Consider the following 25,962-nt stretch of genomic DNA (forward strand, 5'->3'; position numbering starts at 1 on the left):
TCTCGACATTCTCTCGCAAAATCAAAATACAAAATCAAGTTCTAATCTACAATTTCCTTCACAAATCCAAACATTTAAGCATCTGGAAGCACTAATCGGAAAGCTAACCTAGTCCTAAATAGGTAATTCCGAATCCTTAATACAAATTTCCATTATTTAATTAAAATTTCCATCTTTATTATCTCAAGTTTTCCCATGATGTTCTTATGTTGTTCATACACACATTTGAACTATGAAATGTCAAAAAAGGAGTAATCTTTAAGGGGATTTCATACTCGAAATTCCCCCTCAAATGATCATCCAAACTCATTCTACAAATTTCAAGTTTCAATCTTTATGCTTTGATTTAAAAAAACATGATTGTTAAGTTGAAGCTTTCACTCTTGAAAGTATTCCTTACAACAATCATCTTCAAATCTTCAAAAACCCTAACTTTATACAAGTCCAAGGATGTTTGGAACAGTGCAAACCCTTTTCCAAGCTAGAACACATGAACCCTCATTTTTTGTATTCAAATACAAGTCCTACTTTCAAGATTCAATGATGTTTAAGGTTGTTTGTAATCACTTCCTTAAACTAGAATCAATTTCAAGTTATGGAGCACATTAAAGCTAAGGTGAGGCCTTTTTAACATTAAAAGGTCTAATCTTTGAGATTCAAGACTCCTAATTTCAATATTCAAGTTCAATATTCAAGTTCTACATTCAAGTTCTATTCCAATTACAAAAATCAAAGATGCTTTATGATGAGCAACTCATCTAAAGTTAAGATTTTTAGAATTGAATCTGTGTCGGGCACGTACACTTATTATTAAGTAGTTGTTTGGCGTTTGGATCTCAAGTACAATAATAAAATTTCAATATCGCACTTTCAATTCCTTACATTTCAATATCGCACTTTCAATTCCGCAATTTCAATATCGCATTTCAATAACGCACTTTCAATATCGCACCTTTACTTTTGCAATTTCAATTCCGTACTCTTTACTCACCTTTTTAAGGTGATGTGGTTTTGTACGCATTTCAATAATTCCTTTACTTATTGTGATGATGCTTTACTTGTTTATTGCTTTCGTCACCTCACATGCTAAATTCAACAAAATACAAAAGGTTACATCACGGTTAACAAAGATAATTCTTGGACAAACCGACCTTAGGTTCCTTTAATTAACTTTAAAGCAAAGTGACCACGTGCAAATAGCAATTTCTATGTTCTAAAATTCATGTTCAAACAGACTTAGTGTCATGACTAGGATTATTCGAAAACGATTCTTGTCATGTGTTCTGGATGCCGGCAGTAGCGCTGGGCGCAGGCCCCTGCACCAGGCGCTGCTGCCTGCATTCAACACAATGACTTCCAGTGGTTGGCTGCTCATTCTACCCAAGTTTTTGAGTGGGAGTTCATTTCAGCTTTTGAATTTCGAAGAACGCTCCCAAACCTTGAGAACGAATGCCGAAAAATGAGCTTTTCAAATACAATTTTCGAGTACAATTTTCAATTTCTAAGCATGGTATGCATATTTTCGAAAACCATATTTGTGCAAAACGAATTTCTACCTTTCCCATCATGATTGTGCTCTGCATTCGGGTTAGCCCCAGGGGCAACGATATGGTTATTCTCCATACAGTTCCTGACCAAAGTGTATGACCATTTCCGCGCCTACCGAAACTTGACACTTGCTTGACATCCCTGATGTCAAGTATGGAGGTCGTCCGCCAACCAACACCTCCCCCTTGAGGAGGTGAAACAGTTGTTGCCGGATCCGCCTCTTAGTCAAGCACCCTTTCGACACCCAAAGCCGACCACTTGCATCATACAAATCTTAGACCGACCTTAGGTTGAGAACTTTGCATGTCACATTCATATACATGTTAGTGTGACAACGTGCTATTTGTGCATTGTGTGGGCGTCTTTGCACGCGTGAATGGCTAACCTCGAGTTCTAGCTTTGCCAAAACCATTAGCCTCCAACTAGGAAACCTAACCCCTAGGAGCATTATCCAAACCTCATGCATCTAAAATCGCTGATTTAGGGTCTTCTAGGAGTGCCACTCCACTTTATTCAAAATCCTTAAACACACCTCACGCACAAATTCCAAATTCAAAAGTAAAATTCCAACCCAACGATGTCATAATGCCTGATTTTCAAGTCCAAATTTCCAAATTCAAATTTCAATCCCACGGCGACATAATGCCGGATTTTCAAGTGCAATTTCCATTTACAATTTCCAAGCCAATCCAACGGCGTCATAATGCCGGATTTTCAATCCAACGGTATCACAAAGCCGGATTTTCCAATTCTAAATTCCAATTCCAAATTCAAATCCAATCCAATGGCGTCATAATGCCGAATTTTCAATTTAAACTTTCAAAGTCCAAGTCCTATATTAAAACCTCAAGTTCAAATTTCGAAATCCATGATGGCGTAATTTTCAATGTAATTTTCAATCTTCCAAATTCTATGTTCAAAACCTCAAACTTCCAAGTCCATGACGGCGTGATGCCGGATTTTCAAGTCTCGAATCTCTATTCAAACCCCTTTCAAAAATCAAAGTTCCAAACCCAACTTCAAATGCCTAAAACCTATGGCAGTGCAATGTTGGGTCTCCAAATATTCAAAATTCCAAATTTAACATATGCTATACAAAACTCCGCTTTTCAAATTCTAAGTTCAAACTCCAACTCAAATTTCAAAATCCGCTTTCAAGTTACAAAGATTATTGTCTATCATCGCTCCCAAATACAAATTCGATATCCAAAAACAATTCCAACGGGTTGAAAATCCCTTGAAATAATACAAATTCGATATCCAAAAACATTTCCAACGGGTTGAAAATCCCCTGAAATAATACAAATTCAATTTCCTAAAAACAATTCCCACGGGTTGCAAATCCCTAGAAATAATACAAATTCAATATCTAGAAACACTTACAATGGGTTGAAAATCCATAGAAATAGTATAAAATCTAGTGGGTTGAAATCCCCCTAAAATATTTCCAAAATCCAATGGGTTGAAAATTCCTAGAAATAGTACAAAATCCAATGGGTTGAAATTCCCCTAAAATATTTCCAAATTCAAAACCCAACCGGGTTGAAATTTCCTTGAAATAATACAAGATCCAACTTCATTTCCAATGGGTTGAAAATCCCTTGAAATAGTCCAAATCCGATTTCTAAATTCTATCGGGTTGAAAATCCCTTGAAATAATACAAATTCAATTTCTAAGTTCTATTGGGTTGAAATCCCCCTTAAATATTCCAAATTTTATCATGGGTTGAAATTCCCCTAAAATACTCCAAATCCAATCGGGTTGAAATTCCCTTTAAATATTCCAAGTTCCATTGCCGGGTTGAAACTCCTCTAAAAAATATTCCCAACGGATTGCAAATCCCATCGCGAGTACAAAATCCAATTGGGTCAAAACCCCTTTTCAATATCCAAGTTCTAAACCTCTAGAAGTGGTACAAGGAGGAAGCCTCCAAAAAAGAATGAAACTCCTTTCAAAAAATACTTTCAATGGGTTGTGAGTCCCGATACAAGTACAAATTCTTATACAAATCCTAATAGGTTGAAATCCCTCTGAAATATTTCCAATGGGCTTTAATCCCCGAATACAAGTACAAAATCCAAAATCCTGAATCCTCGGAGTGGCACTTAGAGTCAAGTCTTGGTCTCATTCATTGCATGCATATCATTCCATGTGTCGGGGAGTCCAAGTTCTAAAAGTCATGTCATGTGTCTAAATAGGAGTCAAAAGATCTTGTGGGTTCGGCGAAGAGGAGAAAGGTTGAAGAGAGCTCCATCAGCCCTAGCCTCCCTTATAGCCGGGATCGAACAAGCAGCAAGTCCGTCTTCTACAAATCAAACTTCCAATCCCTTTCAAGAATCAATTCAAATGGCTACCGCAGATCAAATAGCCCAGCTCATGGCTGTTGTAGCCAACCTCAACACTAACTTGGAGAGAGTGAGCAACCGCCTTGGTATAGTAGAGCAAGCCGCACCCTCGGTCGATCTTAACAAAAAGATCGAGAGCATGGTCAATAAGGTTACCAATCAAGAAAACTATTTCGACACTTCAATGGAGGACAGTCTCAACTCTCAAGGGGGAAGGATAATTTGCCAGACAAGTTCTCTTCCAATGATATTCCAAAATTCAAGTCAACCGACAATCCTAAGTACCACCTCAAGAACTTCAGAGCCACCATGGCAAACAAAGGAGTTGATCATAGCCTCTACCCTGTGGTATTCCCTATGTCCTTGGAACTAGTCTGTCAGAAATGGTACTACTCCCTCAAGGAACATAGAACTAGCACTTGGGACGCAGTGGCCTAAGCATTCATGGAGCAATATCAGCCCAACATTCAACTTCAAACCACTCTTCGAGAATTGGGGGTTCTCAGACAAGGACCCCAAGAAGGCTTCACCAACTATCTCAACTGGTGGAGAGAAATGGCATCTCAAATGGTTACTCGGCCCTCCGAGAGAGAACTGGTCAAGATTTTCATTGTCGGGCTCCTTCCAAAGTACAACACTCACATGAAGTATCTAGGCCTAGAGAGTTTCAAGAGAGCATATGATATCGGGGTCGACATAGAAGATGACCTCATGAAAGCACCAATGGCACCAATTCCACAAGCTAAGAAGTGGAAGGGAAAGAAGGCTAATACAACGCATAAGGTCCATGAGGTCAACGCCTTAAAAGCTCCTCAGGGCCCGAAATCCAGTAACTTCAAGAACAATGCTAATCAGCGCGATTTCCAGAGCAGGCCTCAAAGGGTTTTACCAACCTTGGGATGTCCTATAGCGACGACTTTTACAGATTGGTCGAGAAGCAAGTCATCACGCCTATTGGTCAACCCACGGATCCCCCGACTGACAAGAGGTCCAAAAGCTGGGACCTTAAGGCCTATTGCAAGTTCCAGCAGGGAAACGGGCATGACATCGAAAACTACTTCAAACTAAAACATCTAATTCAGAATATGGTGGACAACAAGACTTTGCCCTTACCTCCTGGAGCAAAACAAGAACCCTCAGTTCAATCTATCTCCCACGACTATGGGGATGAAGAGGAACATTTCCCATGCAACCTAATATCCACAATGTACAAGCCAAGCTTCAAGCTGATGATTCCGAGCTTCTACCATCTCCTTCCACAAACTCAAGATTGGGTGATCCCCGAACCTCGGGTAACCACCAACATCCAAGAAAGAATTTATCCCCTAGAGACCCTGAAAGCTTTGGGCTTCTCTGAGTACGACCTGATGCTAACTACAGAGCGGACCGTCAAGTTCCGTGCCATCACATATAAGATTATGGGAGTCCTCTATTTGATTTTCTCCTTCGAGACTTACTACAACAATGCTGAATTTCTGGTCATCGATATGCCGGCCAATTTCGATCTCCTATTCGGGGAATCTTGGTTCGAGGAGCTATTAGACGGTCATGCTTGTCTCACACCCAAGGGCTCCAGCTACAATAGCACTTCTGTCAAGCATGCACCGGCCCTGCGCCAATAGAAGGATGAGTGTGTCCAAGAGTATTACTATAGGTGGAACGCCTCTGCTCGTGAAGTTCGACCTGAGCTACCAGAAGAGAAGATGGTGAGGATGTTTTTCCTAGGCCTCAATGCTCAGTGCAAGAGAGGCTTTGCTGCATTTCCATACAGCACCTGGAATCAAGTCTGGGATCAAGCTTCAAAAATCTGTGGATGCAACCTTGTCAATGACGATGATGGTGATGTGGACGTTTGGGAGTACCCCGAGAACTATTTCTATGATTAGTTTCTTATGTTCAAGTCCAGAGTCTGTCTTTCAATTTTTGAGTCTAGTGATGATTCTAAGAGTCTAGGGCTAGAGTCTTGCATCAATAAAGAGCCTCTAAAGGCCGAACTTCAAGTTAAAGTTGTCGATGTAATAATTGCTAATTTCAATAATACACTAGAGGAAAAAACCTCAAGTGCGGGCTCATTTTAAGGGGTTTAGTGCGGGCTTTTACATGTGCAGCACATGGCCTGCCCGCACTTGGCATTTCTCAAGTGCTGCCAATATATGAGCCCGCACAAAACTATTTTTGTGCTGCCAATTTAGAAAATGTGCCCGCACTTGACAACTTTGTGCTGCCAATTTTCGAATACGTGCCCGCACTTGACAAAGTTTGTGCTGCCAATTTTCGAATACGTGCCCGCACTTGACAAACTTTGTGCTGCCAATTTTTTAAATGTGCACGCACTTGACAACTTTTGTGCTGCCAATTTTTAAAATGAGCCCGCACTTGACAAACTTTGTGCTGGCAATTTTGTAAATGAGCCCGCACTGGACAACTTTTGTGCTGCCAATTTTGGGAATGAGCCCGCACTTGTGATATATATACGAGCCTATAAACGAGCCGTATTTGTTATATATCCTATTTTCCTGCCACATATTTTATATAATTGGACCACGCCACTAGTTAACCTCCATACATCATATAAAAAAGTACCCAATTATATAGATAATTAAATTGTACAGTTGAAAAATCGATTACATAACAGTCATAAAAAACTAGCATCCGTAACCTAAAATTCATTACAAGGAAATATCAAAAACAATACTAAAATTCACTACAAGAAAATATCAAAGACAATCATTAGAAATGAAGTTTGCCAACTTTTCTCGAACTTCATTTATCCCTTCAATCGTGAAAGGCTCCTCCCTCGAATTTTTGAGTACCTTACGAAGATCGACAATAAAAAAAAATATATGTATACTTTAGTTAGTTATATTATAAATATTGTATCGTAAAATAAAGTAAGACTTAATTTGATCATACCAATGAAATAAAGAATAAAATTGTCGTTTTCGATCCAAACTCTTAACTAATGAACCTATATAGATATTCTAAACCTTTTACATGTTTAACATATTGTTTTTATGTTTATAAGTCTCATTATTACCTAATTTGGTCAAGTTATGCACAATTAAGGGTCGTTTGATCGTTATATGTAATAATTTTACTAACATTGTCGTTTTTGCTCCTAACTTTTAACTAATGAACCTAAAAAGGTATTCCAAACCATATAATTGTTTAACATACTTGGTTTTATGTTTCTATGTCTCATTCTTACCTAGTTTGGTCAAGTAATGCATATTTAAGGGTCGTTTGATCGTTATATGTCATATTTTGACTAAAATTGTCGTTTTCGCTCCTAACTCTTAACTAATGAACCTAAAAAGGTATTTGAATCCATATACATGGTTAACATACTTGTTCTTATGTTTATAAGTCTCATTCTTACCTATTTTGGTCAAGTTATGCACATTTAAGGGTCTTTTGATCCTTATATGTCATATTTTGACTAAAATTGTCGTTTTCGCTCCTAATTCTTAACTAATGGACCTAAAAAGGTATTTTAAACCATATACATATTTAACATGCTTGGTTTTGTGTTTCTAAGTCTCATTCTTACCTATTTTGGTCAAGTAATGCACATTTAAGAGTCGTTTGATCCTTATATGTCATATTTTGACTAAAATAGTCGTTTTCGCTCCTAATTCTTAACTAATGGACCTAAAAAGGTATTTGAAACCCAATACATGTTTAACATACTTGTTTTATGTTTCTAAGTCTCATTCATACCTATTTTGGTCAAGTTATGCACATTTAAGGGTCGTTTGATTGTTATATGTCATATTTTGACTAAAATTGTAGTTTTCGCTCCTAACTCTTAACTAATGAATCTAAAAAGGTATTTGAAACCATATACATGTTTAACATACTTGGTTTTATGTTTCTAAGTCTGATTCTTACCTATTTTGGTCAAGTAATGCACATTTAAGGGTCGTTTGATCCTTATATGTCATATTTTGACTAAAATTGTCGTTTTCGCTCCTAACTCTTAACTAATGAACCTAAAAAAGTATTTGAAACCATATAAATGTTTAACATACTTGGTTTTATGTTTCTAAGTCTGATTCTTACCTATTTTGGTCAAGTTATGCACATTTAAAGGTCGTTTGATTGTTATATGTCATATTTTGACTAAAATTGTAGTTTTCGCTCCTAACTCTTAACTAATGAATCTAAAAAGGTATTTGAAACCATATACATGTTTAACATACTTGGTTTTATGTTTCTAAGTCTGATTCTTACCTATTTTGGTCAAGTAATGCACATTTAACGGTCGTTTGATCCTTAATTATATGTCATATTTTGACTAAAATTGTCGTTTTCGCTCCTAACTCTTAACTAATGAACCTAAAAAAGTATTTGAAACCATATACATGTTTAACATACTTGTTTTTATGTATATAAGTCCCATTCTTACCTATTTTGGTCAAGTTATGCACATTTAAGGGTCGTTTGATCGTTATATGTCATATTTTGACTAAAATTGTCGTTTTCGCTCCTAACTCTTAACTAATGAACCTAAAAAGGTATTCCAACCCATATAAATGTTTAACATATATGGTTTTAAGTTTCTAAGTCTAACTCTTACCTAGTTTGGTCAAGTTATGCACATTTAAGGGTCATTTGATCGTTATATGTCATATTTTGACTAAAATTGTCGTTTTCTTTCCTAACTCTTAACTAATGAACCTAAAAAGGTATTTGAAACCATATACATGTTTAACATACTTGGTTTTATGTTTCTAAGTCTCATTCTTACTTATTTTGGTCAAGTTATACACATGTAAGGGTCGTTTAATCGTTATATGTCATATTTTGACTAAAATTGTCGTTTTTGCTCCTAGCTCTTAACTAATGAATTTAAATAGATATTCTAAACCTTTTACATGTTTAATATACTTAGGTTTATGTTTATAATTCTCATTATTACCTAATTTGGTCAAGTTATGCACATTTAAGGGTTGTTTGATTGTTATATGTCATTATTTTGACTAAAATTGTCGTTTTCGCTCTTAACTCTTAAAGAATGAATCTAAATAGATATTCTAAACCTTTTACCTAAATAGATATAGATAAATTTCATATACCTCATACATCTCTTGTAACTTATTCACGATGTCCCCATCTTCATATTTACCAAATAGCGAAGATGTCATGCAAACACCTATAGAACCCGTGAGAAAAAAGAGTAAGATGTTACCAACCAAAAGCAAAGTACATTAAAAAAAACAGATGTGTCAAGTTGGAACTTTTTCAATTTATTGAACATGCATGCTTTGCGCTTTACGAAATATGATAACTGGTTGGAAACATCTACCTTGCATAGAAAGAAAACGAAGTTCTTGATTTGTTGATACAGCAATCTCGACAAGACGATCATCCACTGCAACACAATTATCTTCAGTAAAGTACTTATCTCTTACGAAAAGAACAGATAATTGGGAAAGAAAGCATACACTGCTGCCACAAGTGTTTCCTTGGCCACACTAACTTCGCGAACCCAACAAGGTGCTGGAGTTTATTACATATATCAACATAACAGGGTATAATACTACTAAACAGATTGATGAGCCAAGTTGATCTCATCCAGCAAAACCCATGATCTCATATTTAAATCCTGCAAATGCAAATCATACACACTGTAATATTTGTAATCTAACAGAAAATATTCTAGCTTGCAAACATACTACCACCTGTAGTAAAATTCCATCAGACCAAGCAAATTGCAACCCTTCGTCACTCTCAATAGGCAAGTCTGAACCCAGTAGGTCCATAATATCAGTCTGTGCTAGGTCAAATTGAAATTAAGATCCAACACAAAAGAAACACATAATAACACAAAGAGTAATAAATGGGAAAAAAAACAGAAAGGCGAAACACAGATTGTGAAATAGGCTACATGCAAAGTTCTAACTTGTTCAGACAGGTTGATATGCACAACCTTGTGTCTCAAAATCTTTGCAATGGCTGCAATCAAACATGTTTTTCCAAATCCAGGGCTACCTTCAAACAACACTAAAGTTGGTTGAAGTAATTCTATAATTTTACATTTAACCGCTACAAATTACCTTCTTTGCAAAAGAAACTCTATACTAAAGTGGGGAGTGAGAAGACGCTAGACAAGTACATGGTGATTAAGCCACCCCGACATGACCAATAACAAATAAAGCTATAACAAAATGACACTGCCAGAGGAGTTGAGTAAATAGGTTCAACAACTTAATTAATGCAAGCATAATACACATGAGAATGCACAAGAAAACAAAACTATTAAAAAGAATTGTTATAGGGGTCTGATCTGAAATCTGACATGTTTATATTGGATAAACGCAATCCTCGGTTTCCCTTCCCCAACCGTCCAGATTAACCTAAAGGCCTCATCTAACACAACAGCAGCTAAGAAGAGCAGGTCATCCGTCCTAGCAAAGTGCAGCTAACAACACATTTTAATATTGAAAAGATTATTCATAAAACAAGAAAACCATTAGTCAGATTTTTATTAACCAAAAATCAAATGGAAAGAAAATAATAGAATGGACATTATGCATAACGAGAGAAAGAAAGAGATTTAATAGAGCGAGCAACAACATTGAGCTCGCACAGCAGATCGTAAGCAGCAACGGATCAGATTCACAACTGCTTATCTTATTTGTTGCCGATGCTGATATTTTGCTAGCTGATTTGACATGCTGCTTCTGATGTGCTGGTAACAAATCAGCAGCAGCAACAGATCAGAAGCAGCAGTGGATCACAATAACAGTTGTGAAACTGATCTGTTGCTCCTTCTTATCTGTTGGCAACACATAAACAGGGGGAAAAGAGTGTTTACAACGAAAACAAAATGTGAAAAGCGGAGGGAAAAAGAGGTTAAACAATGACATTTTCCCACTCAACAACCATTGCCCTACCTATTTTCCGGGCATATGAGATAAGGGCCCAAAGAATACAGGTAGAAAGCTACAACCCCAGATTGAGCACTTGAGTTAATCAATGTGCCTCCATCCGTTATGCAAGGAAGAATTAGACTATTAACGCTTAAGTTTAAATTTAACCATTAAGCACCAAATACAGATCTGCATAGTAAGGTTGGTCTCTAAAGTGTTTCCTAAGAATCCTGTGAATATGATTCCAAAGTAGAATGCCATTGTTCACAGCGATCATGCCAACCTGCAAACAAACTTCAAAAATGAACTTGCTTCAACAAGTGAAAAATGCTCCAGCAACCTAATTATTCTCACCAGATCTATGTGCAACATGCTCCAGCAACCAAATTGTAACCAAGGAATGCAGGCAAGTATGACTGACACATTCTGAATTTATAACGTACTACCGAGTACATAGAGAGCTTTGAGGATTTTAACACTTAGTACTGAAAATCAGAGCTTTGAGGATTTTAACACTTAATACAGAGCTTTGAGGATTTTAACCCTAAATCAATAGCCACCAACTATACATACATATTATGTGGTTATGAAATAATATCTACCAGAAATATAACACACATGATACAAGTAACCCCAAGCCACTCGATATCTCACACAAAGAAATCTTACCCGTCCGTTACAAAACTTTATAGAACATTGAACTATTACCCTTATATTGTAGAAAGTGAAGAGTTAAATCACTCATAAGTTTGAACTAGAATTAAAATTGGGACTACGAATAGAGCAAAGAAAACCCTAACAACTGAAATCGGACTAACCATACCAAAGCCAAGCCAAACATCTGAATTCGAATACAACAAACCCTAACCACTGAAATCGGACAAACCATACCAAAGCCAAGCCTGACATCTGAATTCGAACACAGAAACCCCAATTAACCACTGAAATCGAACAATCAAACCCTATCTCCTGTACCTTAAGAAAGAAATGTGAATCAATATACAACAATACATTGAACAAATTAGACTTACTAGAGCCTCTGCCGCCGAGGAAGAGAAGCAGTGCCGAGGAACAGAGTTGTCGGCCGAGGAAGAGAAGCAAGAATGAGGAAGAAGGAGAACAAAGAGAAGAGGGGAAGCAGGGATGAGGAAGAAGGAAGAAGGAGCACGAAGAGGAGGGAAGCAGAGGCGGGAAAGTGAATGAAAATAAAAACGAAAATCTAATTTTAGAATCCTATTGCTGCCAATATTTTTGGAAAGATTTTGTGCTGCTCATTTTCTAAATGAGCCCGCACTTAAGTTTAAAACCCGCACTTGAACTATGTGAGGGTTATTTTCTAATACGTGCCCGCACTTGTGAAAATGTAATTTTTTTTTTTAAATACCACTTTGTGCTGCCAATTTTCTAAATGAGCCGCACATGTAGGGAAGCACATGAGGATTTTTCTACTAATGATACTTCAATTTCCTCCTACTCTTCAAGTCCAAATTCAAAACACATTTCTAATCCAAATAACTTTGCTTCTCAAGAAACTGACCTTGAAATCTTAAAAGCTATCGAAAATCATGAAAACAGGACGCCCATAATTGAGGAAACAGAAAAGGTAAACATTTCTAACATCAGTGATCCAAAACTAGTTCAGATTGGTTTCACTCTATCTCCAGCAGAGTGGGATGATCTTTTCAAGCTACTTTTAGAGTACATAGACGTCTTCGCATGGTCCTATCATTATATGCCAGGGGTTGATCCAAGAATTGGTCAGCATACAATTCCCCTCATTCCAGGTTCAAAGCGCATCAAGCAGAAACTCCGTCGTAAGAAACCAGATGTTTCTCTCAAAATTCAAGAAGAGGTCTCCAAGCAATTAGAGGTCGGGTTTATTCGAGAATCCAAATATCCAGAATGGATTGCAAATTTTGTCCCAGTTCCGAAGTAGGATGGCAAAGTTCGAATGTGCGTTGACTACAGTGATCTTAACAGGGCTAGCCCTAAAGACGATTTTCCATTGCCTCACATCGACATCTTGGCCGACAACACATCCAATCATGCCTTGCTTTCTTTTATGGATGGTTACGCAGGCTACAATCAGATTCCCATGGCAGAGGACGACATGGAGAAGACAACCTTCAGCACTCAGTGGGGTACATATTGCTACGCAGTTATGTCGTTCGGACTGAAGAAAGTGTGGGCTACATATCAAATAACAGCCACAACCATCATGAACGACATGATTCACAGAGAAATCGAGGTATATGTCGACGACATGATCGTCAAATCCAAAGAGCGACATGAGCATACAACAATACTTCGAAAATTCTTCGACTGGCTCAAACAATACAATATGAGGCTCAATCCTCAAAAATGTGCATTCGGGGTGATGTCAGGCAAGTTACTCGGGTATGTCATCAGTTCTCGAGGCATCGAGGCTGATCCTTCAAAAATCAAGGCCATTTTAGGCATGAAACCGCCAGCAAATGAGAAATACATTCACAGGTTGCTTGGCAAGTTACAATACATCAGCAGGTTCATTTCAAAACTCACCATGATTTGTGAGCCAGTGTTCCGGAAACTCCCGCAAGAGTGAGCCCATGGTATGGGACGAAGACTGCCAATACGCATTTGACACCATCAATGACTATCTTTCAAATCCACCAGTGTTAAAGCCAGCAATACTGGGTGTTCCACTCATGCTTGACCTTACAACAACTGACTCGGCGGTAGGGGCCACGCTTGCCCAAGAGATCGAAGGCAAAGAAAATACCGTGTACTATTTAAGAAAGAAGTTGCTCGAGTACGAAATCACATATACTCAACTCGAAAGACTCAACATCTCCTTCGTTTAGGCCACAAAGAAACTTCGACACTACATGCTCTCTCACACACTGCACGTGATTTGCAAAGCAGATCCTCTCAAGTACCTATTCGAAAAACCAGCTCTCAACGGACGGTTGTCTAGATGGTTATTGATGTTGGCGAAATACGATCTGAAATACATTCCTCAAAAATCTATCAAGGGTTCAGCGGTCTCAGATTTTCTAGCCGACTGTCCCATCGAGGCAGAAGAGGAGGATTATGACCTACCCGGTGAGCAAATCCTAATGACAAGCGATGACAATTGGTCGCTGCACTTTGACGGTGCCTCCAATCAAAGGGGATGTGGTGTCGGGGTAATCCTACTAGCTCCCTACGGCACTCTCATTCCCATATCAGCAAAGTTACAATTCAATGTCACAAACAATGCGGGCGAATGTGAAGCATGCATTATAGGCTTGGAAGCCGCCATAGCATTGGGTGTCCAGAAGCTTCGGGTATAAGGGGACTCTTCCCTAATCATCAATCAAATTTGCGGAAAATGGAAAGTCAGGAGCAAAAGCTTAGCCCCATACCAGTCCTATCTCTAGAAGCTGTCTGAGCAAGTGGAAGAGCTTTGTTACACATACCTCCCAAGAGAGGAGAATCAATTAGCCAATGCACTGGAAAAACAAGCATCAATGATCAACATTCCAAATGGCATGGCTGAAATGCCCATTACAATTGAAACACGTGAAGAAGCAGCATATGTCCATGCTATTGACGACGTCGCGCCTGACGAAGACGAGCCTTGGTTTACAGACATTCAAAGGTATCTACAAAATTCCGAATATCAACCGCATTTTTCAAGCAAGAGTCAAAGGGATTTACGCCTACAATCAGCCAACTTCGTTCTAGAGGGCGGCGTGCTATACAAGAGGTCCTCTAACGGCTCCAATCTCTGATGTGTTGACAAGCACGAAGCACAAAGAGTCATGGATACCGTACATGATGGGGTCAGTGGTACTCACATGAATGGGAAGATGCTAGCTCTCAAAGTCATTAGGGCTCGGTATTACTGGACTACCCTCGAGCGGGACTGCTAATTCTTTGTCAAGAAATGTCCTATCTGCCAAAAGTGTGCGAACCTAAAGCACATTTCTCCATCCTTTCTATATTCTTAGTCATCACCTTTTCCATTCTCAGCTTGGGGTATAGACGTCATCGGCAAAGTCACTCCAATAGGCACCAGGGATCATGAATTCATACTGGTTGCAATCAATTTTTTCACCAAGTGGGTCGAAGCCAGGTCATTTAAAGCGTTGGGTTCTAAGCAAGTGGCCCATTTCATACAAGAAAACTTCATATGTAGATACATAGTTCCTCACGAGTTCATTAGTGACCAGGAAACCCATTTTCAAGGAGAGTGTGAAGATCTATTCACCGAGTACAAAATTCAACATCACCACTTTTCGCCTTATCGCCCACAGACTAATGGAGCAGTTGAAGCAGCCAACAAGAATGTCAAAACCATTATCATGAAGATGAAAACAAATTACAAAGATTGGCCCCAGAAGTTGCACTTTGCATTATGGGGGTATCAAACTTCAATTCGCACTTCAACTGGCGCAACTCCGTTTTCATTGGTCTATGAAGAAGCAGTACAACCTATTGAGCTGGAAATACCTTCTCTAAGGATAGTCCTTGAAAACAAAATCCCAGAAGCTGCATGGGCACAAGCAAGATATGACGAGCTAGTCATGCTCGATGAGCGACGGCTTCAAGCCGCTCACCATGTACAAGTCTATCAATGCCTAGTGGTCAGACATTTCAACAAGAGGGTTAGAATCCGAAGCATCAAGGAAGGCGATCTTGTCCTGAAAGCCCTTCTCAAGAGCGTTATGGACCCAAGGGGAAAATTCAGACCCAATTGGGTCGGGCCATACATTGTCAAAAAAATCCTTTCCGGGGCAGCAGTCGAATTAACAGATGTCGATGAGACAAAATTCCGATCCCTTACAAACCTCGATCAGCTCAAGAAGTTCTATGTCTAAGTTCTATGTTCAAAATTCAAAAGCCAATTCAAAGAGTTCTGTAAGTTAGAACTACGTTCGGCCTGATTCCTTAACGGGACACGTATGCAACCTCATTCTGAGGCACGACCACCTTAATACAAAAAAATTTATAGTTTCCTCAATAAGGGAATCCTAAAAATCAACATTCAAAGTTCAAAATTCAATTATTGTGCAAAGCTTAACCTTCAAATAACTTTATCAAAGCTAATTCGATTACAAGGTTGGAATCAAGTGAAGCAAAGTTCAAAGCCTTTTCACTTCCACTAAACACACTTCCTAAACACATTTCAAAACACACTCTGAAACACATTTCCTACAAATACAATTTCAAACACATCAAGCTTACAAAGATCTGGGGTTGGGCGACTATGATCTTGAGTCTTGGCACCTTGAGTACTATCCCCTTACCCTCCTTGCAATCATTCATCAATCTTCCCCTTAACCAAACGGCGGGAAAAGGACCCAGCTAATCTTCCAAGAAGGGAGGATGACGAACCTCCTTTGGACCCAGAACGGTCAAGCACCGGACGGGCCACACTCCCGTCACCTTCTTCATAATCAATTAATGCAGGGCGTCTAGCTCTAGAACCTCGGGCTCCCACTGGCCCGGAGAGAGAAATGTCCCTTTGCCTTGGACCTTTCATCCATACAATATACCCCGCAGACAGAGTAGCAGGCTCAGGTGGGAACTGAATGTTCAAGAATGGTTTGGCAACCCAATACCGCCTCCAAACTGAAGGAAATAATGCCCTTGGTCCAAGTATGCATTTAATGTTAAGTCTAATTTTTAGGTTATGATACATATGAATAAACATAAATCATGCGGAAAAACCATAAACCCAGGAAACATATTATTTACACATAATTATTTAGCATAATTCAGATGCATACACTTTGTAGCGTGCCATCCTTAGCTGCGCCCGAACCGAACAAGAACAAGTCTTTAGGACTCCAAGTGTCGTCCCTCCGTAGATAGTCCACAGCACGTCCGGATCCGCCTTAAGATTGACCAACTAGAATTGCCCTTAAGGTACTATAGATTTCGGCTAAATGGGGCAAGTGTTTGTGGCTGATTTTTGCTTGAAAATCTTACCTTTGAATACTTCAATCCTCGATTTAAATATGTGACCCTAGGCACCTATTTATAGAGTTTATGGAAAGGAATTATAATCCTACTAGGATACGAATTAATTAACTTAGAATCCTAGTAGAACTCTAAATCAATTAATTTATCTTTTAGGATTAGGATTTAATCATATATAGAATCCCGATAGCTTTAGGATTCACAAACACTCACGCACGCACGAGCCGCACGCCCATGCGCAAGCCTCGCGGCCCACGCACGGCATTGCATTTGATTAGCTAATGTTTTCACAATTATTTTAGAGTACATCTTTTCTTGGCTTGTAGGTATATGCTTACATTGAGTTATTTTTATAAAGCTACTTAATTTCTCTATTATTTTTTTTCTCTCCTGAAATAATGCAATTGACTTTGTTATTGCTCGATTATATGTAAGTTGGGTGAGCATCCAATTGTTTCCTTTACTAGGCATGACGCAAGACACCATAAGCAAATAGATCATAACTAATTACAACGATTTATGTTTTCTTGTATTGTCGTATCTCTTATTTAAGTTTATTGTTTGTGTTATACTTTGTTATGTCATGTATCAACCCTATAACATAGAACACAGTCATATTCGATTTACATGTTGTGTTTTCTTCCTTTAGTTTCCTTTTATGTTAGGTGGGATCACTAGGATGGAGTGTAAGTGATATAACCTATCACTAGACTCTGGGCTTGTCTCACATGAATACTTGAGAAAAAGGACTAAACTTTGACATTCGTCTTTCTATTAAAGCTAAATCTGTTTAAAAAAAATTATGTTTATCATGTAACATGTAGAAGAATATATTGTTCTTATGTTTAAGAAACTAGTGTACCTCATTGATTGGCATATAGGTCACTCTATTCATTTTCAAAATACTAATTGTTGTCAGTTCAGGTGGAAATTTTGGAACTGCAACTGGAGCCTTTTTTATTTGTCAAATAAGATTAGAGTAGCAAACAAATTAGTTGCTTGGTATTTGGCATTGTGTAAGTAGAGCATATACTTCACTACCGTTAACGTGTCTTTGTATATGAATATTTGATAGATGATTGTGTTCTCTTGCATGTAGTCGGGGCATCCATATAAAAATATATATATTATACACAATGGCCATGAAGGAGCCATTAAGGGTGTTTTCCAACTGTTAGACCGAGCATCGCCCATGTAGAGATCTAAGTGTCCATCTGTCATGTGACCTCTGTGACAAGACTTAATCCCTTTGTATAGGATTAAAGTTAATTTTACATGATTATTGGTAGATGGATACAAGCAAATATGGTATTCTCATTTGTCATTTTTATTTTGCGAATTTCAGGTGTATTCTTAAGCCTAAATTAATCTTATTACTATTGAAGGTATATGTTTTGAACATCTTGTGAGGGGTACTACTTAGATGTAAGGTGTTTTTGTACGTGGCTTAGTTGTACCCTCGACATTGTTTGTTTTCTCATTTTCTGTTTTGCCAAGAGGTTCGTGATTTATCGATTTCACAATTTTCAGGATTGCTTGCTTGCTTCATCTAGATATTATAGTGATTGGTTTCTACTCTTCCCGAGGAAAAAAATTATGGTATGAATTGTTGTTGTTATGCAGTAATATTAGTTAAAAGGACTATAGTCCTTTGCCTTTAATTTATCTTCAATGCAAGGCTATAGAAGCTTACTGGCAGGTTCATGTTTCTTCATACTATTTGTTTTTTAAGATCTAAAGTTCAGCAAATGCTTGAATATAGAGTATATCTAGTATAATTTGTGTTGATAATAGAAGAAGACATTCACCTATTGGTGACAAATGAATTCCACAGTGAGTGTTCTAGCTGAACTTCGTGGAGTAGTCACCCTGATACGGAAGATTATAGGATCACGACACTTGTGTTTACAGGAGAGTACTCTAAACTAGACGGTGTTGTTGCTCGACATCTCACTAACCTTGCTCCTAGTCCTGTAAGACCACAATCTTTGAAACCTTGTTGCCTTGTGTTGGTACCTCATTATTTACTCTCCTAGTTATGTTGTTGATAGTTTTAGTTAATTTTGCGTCATCGAGACAATGTCCTTACTTTTTATGATTTGTCTTATATCTGAATATGACTAAAAGAAGAGCACTTCTAAATTATTGCTTGGATGACCTAAGTATCAGGGTTCCTGACAATAATGTTAAAGCTACTTTATTTCATACCTCTAGCTTTACTTAGGAAGTTCAGATTTTGCAAAAATTATTTATCTGTGTTTCAATACCTTGGTAATTTGCAGGTTGTCCTGAGGATTAAATCGTATATTCCCACCTTAATTGACGCCAACTTTGACCACCACCAGCTTCTTCAGAGGTATGCATGTCTCATGCCTAAGTATCATTGGGTTTAAGAGATCCTTTTTCGAGGCGTGAGGATTATTTTTGCTCTGCTTTAACTTTCGTAAATGTGGATATACTTGTAAAGAACGAAAGTTATGAATTTGACATCAGATTTACGACTTTGTTACTATTAATGCTTTATATTGGCTTGATGTATGTAAAATGCTTTAGTTTTTTCTAGACTACAGGTTTATGGACTTTAATGAAGTCAAAGTCTCTGGTGATATGCCAACGAGTATCTAATAGCATTTGTGAGGGGATTTAAGGTCTAAGTTGACCTGCAATAACTACTAATCGAGTAAGAGTAGTTTCAGGTTTTATTGACAATGATGAACTACCAACTTCCCTTGACTTAGTAGATTATTCTTCATAAGAACTCACAAGAGTCATAGGAATAGCCAAGAAGTTGCAAACCACTTAAGAGAGTCGATGATACTTTGAGAAGTTATCTTTCCACCACTTTAAGGCACATAAATTATCCATCCAATACATCACGCGCTCTTCTAATTACAACTCCAAATCTAACATTTGAGGATCTTGCCTACATTACATTGATAAAGAATACTCTTTTAGTACCTGAGGTCTTTGATATTGTTACCCCAATTACGTATTTTCCAGACCCGTCCTTATCTTTCTCTTCCATTATCTCCCCCTCAACCAACAGATACATATTTTGACCATATTGCACCTCACACCCATCATATATGTTGTAACTATTCTTTAGAACAATGGCAGCCTATAAGTCAAACAAGCAAAACTCCACAAGTTTCATTTTTTCATGCGGATCAAGAAATGCAACAAATACATATCACCCGAGTACTTGTTGAATACGTTGAGCATTTTTTGTCACTAAATTCGCAAATGCATCTGGCCGACTCTTGAGTAGGGCAAGTTCGTGTTAGGTTATGATACATATGATATTACATAAATCATGCGGAAACAACCATTAACCCAGGAATACATATTATTTACACATAATCATATAGCATAATTTAGATGCATACTCTTTGTTGCGTGCCCTCCCTAGCTGCGCCCGAACCGAACAAGAACAAGTCTTTAGGACTCCAAGTGTCGTCCCTCCGTAGATAGTCCACAGCACGTCCGGATCCGCCTTAAGATTGACCAACTAGAATCGCCCTTACGGTACTAGAATTTTTGGCACTTTTGAGCAAGATGTGTGGCTGAATTTTTCTCTCAAAAACTCACTTTGAATACTTTGAAACTCGTTATAAATTGTGAACTCAGGCCACATATTTATAGGGTTATGGAAAGGGAATTGGAATCCTATTCAGATACAAATTAATTAAACCTAGAATCCTACAAGTACTCTAATTTAATTAATTTATCAAATAGAATTAGGAATTTAATCATTAACCGAACTCTGCACGTTTTAGGAAACGTGCACGAACACAAACACTTACGCACACACACACGGCAGCCACGATGGGCCGCCCATGCGTGCGTGCGAGCAGCAGCCCACGCAGCGAGGCCTACGCGAGCTACAAGCCCACGCAAGCACCCGCGCGCGCTGCGCGCGCTGTGCGCGCTACCACGGCCTGCTGGGCCTGGCCTTGCGCTGGGCCTGGCGTGGCTGTTTGTGTGGCGCGCTTGGCTTGCTGGGCGATGGCCTGGCTTCGTGCTGGGCCCTCGTCCGGCAGGCCTCGTCCGATGCTTATTCGTACGATACGCTTCCGATTAAATTTCCGATTCCGGAATTCATTTCCGATACGAACAATATTTAACATTTCCGATTCCGGAATTAATTTCCGTTTCGAACAAATATTTAATATTTCCGTTTCCGGAATTATTTTCTGATTCCGGTAATATTTCCGATTCTGACAATATTTCCGTTTCCGGCAATATTTCCGATTCTGGTAATATTTCCATTTCCGATAATATTTTCCGATACGTACCATGTTTCCGTTTCCGGCAACATCTACGACTTGGATAATATTTATATTTCCGATACGATCCATATTTCCGTTTCCGGTAATATCATCGTTTCCGGAGTATTCATTTCTTGCCTGTGACGATCTCAGCTCCCACTGAAACCAAGATCCGTCGATTCCGAATATCCATAGATAGAGTATTTAATGCCATTAAATACTTGATCCGTTTACATACTATTTGTGTGACCCTACGGGTTCAGTCAAGAGTAAGCTGTGGATTAATATCATTAATTCCACTTGAACTGAAGCGGCCTCTAGCTAGGCATTCAGCTCACTTGATCTCACTGAATTATTAACTTGTTAATTAATACTGAACCGCATTTATTAGACTTAACATAGAATGCATACTTGGACCAAGGGCATTATTTCCTTCAGTCTCCCACTTGTCCTTAGGGACAAGTGTGCATTTCCTAATTCCTTTGTCGCTCGATGCTTGCTCTTGAACATAAGGTAAGAGTTGTCATCCTTATTATGTCCAGAGGTGTTCCTCGGTTTCAGAGTTCAACTGATCAAATAAACAGATAATCATAGCCTATGATTCATCCGAGCACGGCCATGCATTTCACAGTTTCTAGCTCTCCGAGTGGCCTTGTACAACTTTTAAGCATCTCATCCCGATTTATGGGAGGACAATCCCAATCTTGCGATCTTGAGATTAGACTTCGTTTGATAGGTGATTACCTGAGCGTTGCCTTTATAGCCTCCTTTTACGGTGCGACGGTTGGTCAACGTCAAAGCAACCAGTTCTCAAACAAGTAATCTCAAATCACTCAGGTATTGAGGATTTAGTGTCTAATAATTTAATGAAATTTACTTATGACAGACTTTCATCTCTTACAGTAAAGTTTCATAGGTCTTGTCCGATACTAGTCTTCCCAAAGTAAGTATCTATGCAAATGATTATGACATTGCCATGTCCACATAGTTCAAGAAACAGAACTACTAGTCATCTTGCTTTCTAATCGTCTAACGTTTTCTATGCGTCCAATTTTAGAAAACTCCGACTAGGGACCATTTTCAACCTTTGACATTCAAGTTCACTTGATAGACATTTCTTAGTCACAGGACTGGTCCTGACAGTCTATCTTGAATATATCGTCAAATTGAAGGGACTCATCATTTAATAAACCACAAATTAAATGGAAAAATGAATTCTTTTCATTTATTGTGAATGATTAACCAATAATGTTTTACAAAGATTTAAACTCTAAAACTTTAAAACATTAAACAGAGACATCAAGGCCATTCTCCAATATGCTTGATTCCCATAGCTGCAGTGTGCGAGTTGTGCTTCGCCTGCGGCAGAGGTTTAGTTAATGGATCTGATATGTTGTCATCAGTTCCAATTTTGCTTATCTCGACTTCTTTTCTTTCAACGAACTCTCGTAGAAGGTGAAATCTACGAAGTACATGCTTGACTCTCTGGTGGTGTCTAGGCTCTTTTGCCTGTGCAATAGCTCCGTTATTATCACAATACAGGGCTATTGGTCCTTTAATGGAGGGGACTACACTAAGTTCACCTATGAACTTCCTTAGCCATATAGCTTCCTTTGCTGCTTCATGTGCAGCAATGTACTCCGCTTCAGTTGTAGAATCCGCAATGGTGCTTTGCTTAGCACTTTTCCAGCTTACTGCTCCTCCGTTGAGGCAGAAGACAAACCCAGACTGTGATCTGAAATCATCTTTGTCGGTTTGGAAACTTGCGTCCGTATAGCCTTTAACAATTAATTCATCATCTCCACCATAGACCAGGAAGTCATCTTTGTGCCTTTTCAGGTACTTCAGAATGTTCTTGGCAGCAGTCCAATGCGCCTCTCCTGGGTCTGACTGGTATCTGCTCGTAGCACTGAGTGCGTACGCAACATCCGGGCGTGTACATATCATAGCATACATTATTGAACCAATTAATGATGCATATGGAATCCCATTCATTCGTCTACGCTCATCAAGTGTTTTTGGGCACTGAGTCTTGCTTAGAGTCATTCCATGAGACATGGGTAGGTAGCCTCGCTTGGAGTCCGCCATCTTGAACCTATCAAGCACCTTATTGATATAAGTGCTTTGACTAAGTCCAATCATCTTTTTAGATCTATCTCTGTAAATCTTGATGCCCAATATGTACTGTGCTTCTCCTAGATCCTTCATCGAAAAACATTTCCCAAGCCAAATCTTGACAGAGTTCAACATAGGAATGTCATTTCCGATAAGCAATATGTCGTCGACATATAATACTAGGAAAGCAATTTTGCTCCCACTGACCTTCTTGTATACACAAGATTCGTCTGCGTTCTTGATGAAACCAAAGTCACTGACTGCTTCATCAAAACGTATATTCCAGCTCCTGGATGCCTGCTTCAATCCGTAGATTGATTTCTTTAGCTTGCATACCTTTTTAGCATTCTTTGGATCCTCAAAACCTTCAGGCTGTGTCATAAACACAGTTTCTGTTAAAACGCCGTTTAAGAAAGCAGTTTTGACATCCATCTGCCATATTTCGTAATCGTAATATGCAGCGATTGCTAACATTATCCGAATAGACTTTAGCATTGCAACTGGTGAAAAGGTTTCATCGTAATCCACACCGTGGACTTGCCTGTAACCTTTTGCAACCAATCTAGCTTTGAAAACTTCAAGTTTCCCATCCTTGTCCTTTTTCAGTTTGAAAACCCATTTGCTTCCAATGGCTTGATATCCATCTGGCAAATCGACCAAATCCCATACTTGGTTTTCAGACATGGAGTCTAATTCAGATTGCATGGCTTCTTGCCATTGCTTGGAGCTAGGGCTCGTCATAGCTTGTTTGTAAGTCGCAGGTTCATCGCTTTCAAGTAATAGAACGTCATAGCTCTCGTTCGTCAAAATACCTAAGTACCTTTCCGGTTGAGATCTATATCTTTGCGATCTACGCGGGGTAACATTTCTAGATTGACCATGATTCTCACCAGATTCTTCTAAAGATCTCTGAGTTTCATCCTGAATGTCATCTTGAGCATTCTCTAGAGTTTGTTGTTCGACTCGAATTTCTTCGAGGTCTATTTTTCTCCCACTTGTCATTTTGGAAATGTGATCTTTCTCCAAAAAGACACCATCTCGAGCAACAAACACTTTGTTCTCAGATGTATTGTAGAAGTAATACCCCTTTGTTTCCTTTGGATAGCCCACAAGGATACATTTGTCAGATTTTGGATGAAGTTTGTCTGAAATTAATCGTTTGACGTATACTTCACATCCCCAAATCTTAAGAAAAGACACATTTGGAGGCTTTCCAAACCATAATTCGTATGGAGTCTTTTCGACAGCTTTAGACGGAGCTCTATTTATAGTGAGTGCAGCTGTATTTAGTGCATGTCCCCAAAATTCTAATGGAAGTTCGGCCTGACCCATTATTGACCTGACCATGTCTAGCAAGGTTCTGTTCCTCCGTTCCGACACACCGTTCCATTGTGGTGTTCCAGGAGGAGTCAACTCTGATAGAATTCCACATTCTTTCAGATGGTCATCAAATTCATAGCTCAGATATTCACCGCCTCTATCAGACCGCAGTGCCTTAATCTTCTTGCCTAATTGATTCTCTACTTCATTATGAAATTCCTTGAATTTGTCAAAGGATTCAGACTTATGCTTCATTAGGTAGACATAACCATACCTACTGAAGTCATCAGTGAAAGTGAAAAAGTAGCTGAAACCACCTCTAGCATTTGTACTCATTGGTCCACATACATCTGTATGGATTAAACCCAATAGTTCATTTGCTCTTTCTCCAACTTTAGAGAAAGGTTGCTTTGTCATTTTGCCAAGTAAACATGATTCGCATTTACCATAATCCTCTAAGTCAAATGGTTCTAGAATTCCTTCCTTTTGAAGTCTTTCTAAGCGTTTCAAGTTTATATGGCTTAATCGACAATGCCACAGATAGGTGAGATCTGAATCATTCTTTTTGGCCTTTTTGGTATTTATGTTATATACTTGTTTGTCGTGATCTAATAAATAAAGTCCATTGACTAATCTAGCAGATCCATAAAACATCTCTTTAAAATAAAACGAACAACTATTGTCTTTTATTAAAAAGGAAAATCCCTTAGCATCTAAGCAAGAAACTGAAATGATGTTTTTAGTAAGACTTGGAACATGGAAACATTCTTCCAGTTCCAAAACTAGCCCGGAGGGCAACGACAAATAGTAAGTTCCTACAGCTAATGCAGCAATCCGTGCTCCATTTCCCACTCGTAGGTCGACTTCACCCTTGCTTAACTTTCTACTTCTTCTTAGTCCCTGTGGATTGGAACATAAGTGTGAGCCACAACCTGTATCTAATACCCAAGAAGTTGAATTAGCAAGTATACAGTCTATAACGAAAATACCTGAAGATGGAACGACTGTTCCGTTCTTCTGATCTTCCTTTAGCTTTGGACATTCTCTTTTGTAATGGCCTATTCCATCACAATAAAGACAGCTTGATGTGGACTTGTCCTGCTTTGATTTAGCATTGCCCTTGGACTTTCCACCTTTCTTGAATGGTCTCTTTCTAGCCTTGAGTAAATCTTTGGCTTCACAGTCCAGTATTATTTCAGCCTTTCTGACAAGGTGAACAAATTATGCAACTGTTTCTTCTCTTGGTTCACTTAGGTATAGTTGCTTGAAGCGACCAAACCCACTGTGCAGTGAATTGAGCAAGACAGAGACTGTCATCCTTTCGCTTATTGGTGTTCCTAGTAGACTTAGGCGATCAAAATATGAACACATAAGATCCACATGGAACCTCAGTGGGACGCCTACCCTCTGTTTAGTGCGAAGGAGCTGAACATGTGTTTCTTGGACCTCCATCCTATAACACCTGTTGGGAGAACTAACCCTTAGACCAGTCATTGATTCAATCAACTCATGGACGTTCAGGTCCCTGTCCTCCGTACTTC

The 25,962-nt window shown here is 38.7% G+C and overlaps 1 protein-coding gene across 8 annotated transcripts; it reads right to left on the reverse strand.

Annotated features, from left to right (window-relative positions):
* Positions 1-6,464: 6,464 nt before the first annotated feature.
* LOC110797963 (uncharacterized) lies at positions 6,465-12,027 on the reverse strand. 8 transcript variants are annotated; one of them, XM_022003096.2, is made up of 5 exons: positions 11,801-12,027; positions 9,342-9,502; positions 9,203-9,268; positions 8,973-9,049; positions 6,465-6,707 (listed from the first exon to the last, which is right to left on the reverse strand). In XM_022003096.2, exons 2-5 carry the CDS (start codon positions 9,469-9,471, stop codon positions 6,612-6,614), a joined length of 369 nt encoding a protein of 122 aa, XP_021858788.2. In that variant the 5' UTR covers positions 9,472-9,502; positions 11,801-12,027; the 3' UTR covers positions 6,465-6,611. The 8 variants fall into 8 exon arrangements, with proteins under 8 accessions (XP_021858788.2, XP_056689350.1, XP_056689348.1 ...); XM_056833372.1 differs by having other exon boundaries at positions 10,794-12,027; XM_056833370.1 differs by having other exon boundaries at positions 9,579-12,027.
* Positions 12,028-25,962: the final 13,935 nt, after the last annotated feature.

The sequence above is a fragment of the Spinacia oleracea genome, chromosome 6 (assembly GCF_020520425.1).
Source record: "Spinacia oleracea cultivar Varoflay chromosome 6, BTI_SOV_V1, whole genome shotgun sequence".
NCBI lineage: Eukaryota > Viridiplantae > Streptophyta > Magnoliopsida > Caryophyllales > Amaranthaceae > Spinacia > Spinacia oleracea.

What these genes read in the sequence shown, in the direction of transcription:
- LOC110797963 (XM_022003096.2), bottom strand. Translation starts at nt 9,471, where the DNA reads ATGAGATCAACTTGGCTCATCAATCTGTTTAGTAGTATTATACCCTGT. An exon ending in GAAACACTTGTGGCAGCAGT is followed by an intron (nt 9,269 to 9,341) that starts GTATGCTTTCTT and finishes ATTGTGTTGCAG; the next exon opens with TGGATGATCGTCTTGTCGAG. An exon ending in TCGTTTTCTTTCTATGCAAG is followed by an intron (nt 9,050 to 9,202) that starts GTAGATGTTTCC and finishes CGGGTTCTATAG; the next exon opens with GTGTTTGCATGACATCTTCG.